This window comes from Neovison vison, chromosome 3, assembly GCF_020171115.1.
Source record: "Neovison vison isolate M4711 chromosome 3, ASM_NN_V1, whole genome shotgun sequence".
Taxonomy (NCBI): domain Eukaryota; kingdom Metazoa; phylum Chordata; class Mammalia; order Carnivora; family Mustelidae; genus Neogale; species Neogale vison.
The window spans coordinates 43,312,741-43,315,925 of record NC_058093.1 but is presented as its reverse complement, the minus strand read 5'-3'; the positions used below and the strand labels follow the sequence as shown (position 1 = coordinate 43,315,925).

The following is a 3,185-nucleotide window of genomic DNA, read 5'->3' as shown; positions in this document are numbered from 1 at the left end:
CGGGCAGCGGCTCCAGCGAGCCCGCGGGGCCCGGGTGCCCTTTCCACTCCGGGGCGCACGGCCTCACCCGGCGTACCGCCCGCACGCGCTCCCGCCGGGCATGCAACCCGCTCAGGACTGAGGGTCGGCGGCGCCTGCTTTCAGGGTTCCGCTCGGCCCCTCCCCAGCGCACCCGGTTGTGCTCCCAGCGCCCGGGGGGCTTCCTGGCGGCGGCGCGGCGCGGGGACTTTTCGCCTCTCGCTGGCCTCTCCCGAGCGCGTCTATGAGCGCAGCGTTCCCGCCGTCGCTGATGATGATGCAGCGCCCGCTGGGGAGTAGTACCGCCTTCAGCATAGACTCGCTGATCGGCAGCCCGCCGCAGCCCAGCCCCGGCCATTTCGTCTACACCGGCTATCCCATGTTTATGCCCTACCGGCCGGTGGTGCTGCCGCCGCCGCCGCCGCCGCCACCCGCGCTGCCCCAGGCCGCGCTGCAGCCCGCGCTGCCGCCCGCGCACCCTCACCACCAGATCCCCAGCCTGCCCACCGGTTTCTGCTCCAGCTTGGCGCAGGGCATGGCGCTCACCTCCACGCTCATGGCTACGCTGCCTGGAGGCTTCTCTGCATCTCCCCAGCACCAGGAGGCGGCGGCCGCCCGCAAGTTCGCGCCGCAGCCGCTGCCGGGTGGCGGCAACTTCGACAAGGCGGAGGCGCTGCAAGCCGACACTGAGGACGGCAAAGGCTTCCTGGCCAAGGAGGGCTCGTTGCTTGCCTTCTCCGCGGCCGAGGCTGTGCAGGCGTCGCTGGGTGAGTCGGCGGCGCGCGCGACCCGGGCGCGGGGGCGGGAGGGGGCGGGGGCGAGCCAGCTCCGGGTTCCCGCTGGGGCAGAGGGGGCGAGGCCGAGCCCCCTCCCGTCACCCCTCCCCGGCTTCCCCCTCCTGAGCGGCAGGAGGACGCGGCCAAGCTGTGCCGAGAGGCCTCCGGGGGGCATTTAGAGCCGAGCAACAAGCTAGGGGGTGGGGTGGCATTTAGCTCCCGGGGCCAGCTGCTGCGCGGGGCGGTTGACCTAGCTGGCGGCGAGTTTGGAGGAGTCTAACCATCCCCTCCTGCGAGCCGTGACCTGGGGCCCCGGATAGGTTTCAGCCTTTAGGGGTGGCGGGTTGGGCTATGTGTCTCAGTAGTGCGTGTGCTGGTGGTGGGGGGCGCCGGGTTTGGACTCCCCCAGACCTATTAAACCCCTTTACTGGGCTTGCCCGGGAGAAGCAGATTCCTGGGAGGCTGTGCGTCTGCCGGTGTTTTGTGGTGTCTGGTGGGAAGTTCTCCTAAGGCTTCAAAACTTCCCTTTTGCCAACATTATCTGTCAAAAAAAAAAAAAAAAAAAAAGAAGAAGAAAGAAAGAAAGAAAAAAGACACTGTCCGGGATCTATACCTCCCTGTGTCCCCACTTTGACTGCGATGTAATTGAGGCTCACTAAATTTTCACTGCGGGAGGGGGGCAAGATGGATCATGAATTTCCTCTTCCGTCCTCACCCAGCCCCCACCCTGGGGACAAAGAGGATGCTCTCTTGGGCCTCAGGCCTCCAGTTACTTCTGCCTTAAGCTGCTGGAGGCTGGGAGGGTGCAGACGTGGCCTGGGGCCCCTTGAGTGATGGTTCTGGGCAAAGGGCCGTCGTCTGTACTGTCTTCTTTCCTCCTTTGAGCTTTCTCACGCCCCCCCCTCCCCTGCCCCTCAAAGGCCAGGAAATCACAATGTGTTAATGTCATAGAAAGACAATCCGCTAAGGGGGGAAAAGGCCCAAGTGACGGTGGGAAGGGGAAAGGAAGGCTAGTGTGCGAAATGTAATAAAACGCCGTTTGGTTTTGCTTTCAGTCGGGGCTGTCAGAGGGCAAGGGAAAGACGAGTCAAAGCTGGAAGACGACCCGAAGGGCAAGGAGGAGAGTTTCTCACTGGAGAGTGATCTGGACTACAGCTCGGATGACAATCTGACTGGCCAGGCGGCTCACAAGGAAGAAGACCCCGGCCATGCGCTGGAGGAGACCCCGCCGAGCGGCGGCGCGGCGGGCAGCACCACGTCCACGGGCAAGAACCGGCGGCGGCGGACTGCCTTCACCAGTGAGCAGCTGCTCGAGCTGGAGAAGGAGTTCCACTGCAAAAAGTACCTCTCGTTGACCGAGCGCTCGCAGATCGCCCACGCCCTCAAACTCAGCGAGGTGCAAGTGAAAATCTGGTTCCAGAACCGCCGGGCCAAGTGGAAACGCGTCAAGGCTGGCAATGCCAATTCCAAGACAGGGGAGCCCTCCAGGAACCCCAAGATCGTCGTCCCCATCCCCGTCCACGTCAGCAGGTTCGCCATCAGAAGTCAGCATCAGCAGCTGGAGCAGGCCCGGCCCTGAGGATCCAGGGAGAACCCGGGGCCTGGACCACCGCGGAGAAGCCGCAGCTCTGGAGGGAACCGCGGTGGCTTCTGCCATGTTTGAAGCAAAACTCAAAGTCACCCCCACCCAACTTTGGACACCCCAAGCAAATTGAGAGTATATTCATTAAAAAGGCTTAAACGACTGCTTTTGAAGGGGCTACAGCTACACCTGAAGACACACTAAATATTTATTATACTATCTTACTTTGTACATAGATATCTATATAAACTGGATCTCAGCCGCAGTATTTTGAAAGTTATAGGACCAAACTACCCAGTAATATTCTCCACTCACATTCCAGAAGAAAACAAACCCTCTGCTGTAATCTTCCACGCATAGCAGCCTCCTTTCCATACTTTTCCAAAGGTAAACACAACACTCCAGAACAAACCATGGGGTTTATGCTCATTTTTGGTTCTATCTTCGTTTTGGGGTTTTTTTGTTTATTTGGTTTTTTGTGGGGTTTTTTTGTTTTTTGTTTTTTGTTTTAGTTGACTGAAAAGCAGATGTTTTGGGGGCAGCCAGGAGATTTGCTTTGCTTTGGTTTTGCCTGGCTTTCTTTCCTGGGGTTGCACATCCTATCTGAGCCATGTTTGAAGCACGTCTCCATTGTGTTTAATTTATTTCAATGTAGCTTCTTTTCTTATAAGTTATGACATTTAAACAATCGCAGTCTTGTGAATAATAAAAAGGAGAGAGAGAGAGAGAGAGAAGGGGGAAAAAAAGACCAATCTCTGGGTCTCATAAGTGTGTCCAGATTTGACTGTTTCGAGGGCACTGCCAGGCTA

At 58.6% G+C, this 3,185-nt stretch overlaps 1 protein-coding gene across 1 annotated transcript; it reads left to right on the top strand.

The window, feature by feature from the left end:
- The first annotated feature begins 262 nt into the window (after positions 1-262).
- Positions 263-2,373, top strand: GBX2 (gastrulation brain homeobox 2). The gene is made up of 2 exons (XM_044240890.1): positions 263-785; positions 1,850-2,373. Exons 1-2 carry the CDS (start codon positions 263-265, stop codon positions 2,371-2,373), a joined length of 1,047 nt encoding a protein of 348 aa, XP_044096825.1.
- Positions 2,374-3,185: the final 812 nt, after the last annotated feature.

Bases quoted from the DNA above. Each gene is read 5' to 3' on its own strand.
- GBX2 (XM_044240890.1), top strand. From the start codon at position 263: ATGAGCGCAGCGTTCCCGCCGTCGCTGATGATGATGCAGCGCCCGCTG. The intron at 786-1,849 runs GTGAGTCGGCGG...TTTTGCTTTCAG, and splicing joins GGCTGTGCAGGCGTCGCTGG to TCGGGGCTGTCAGAGGGCAA.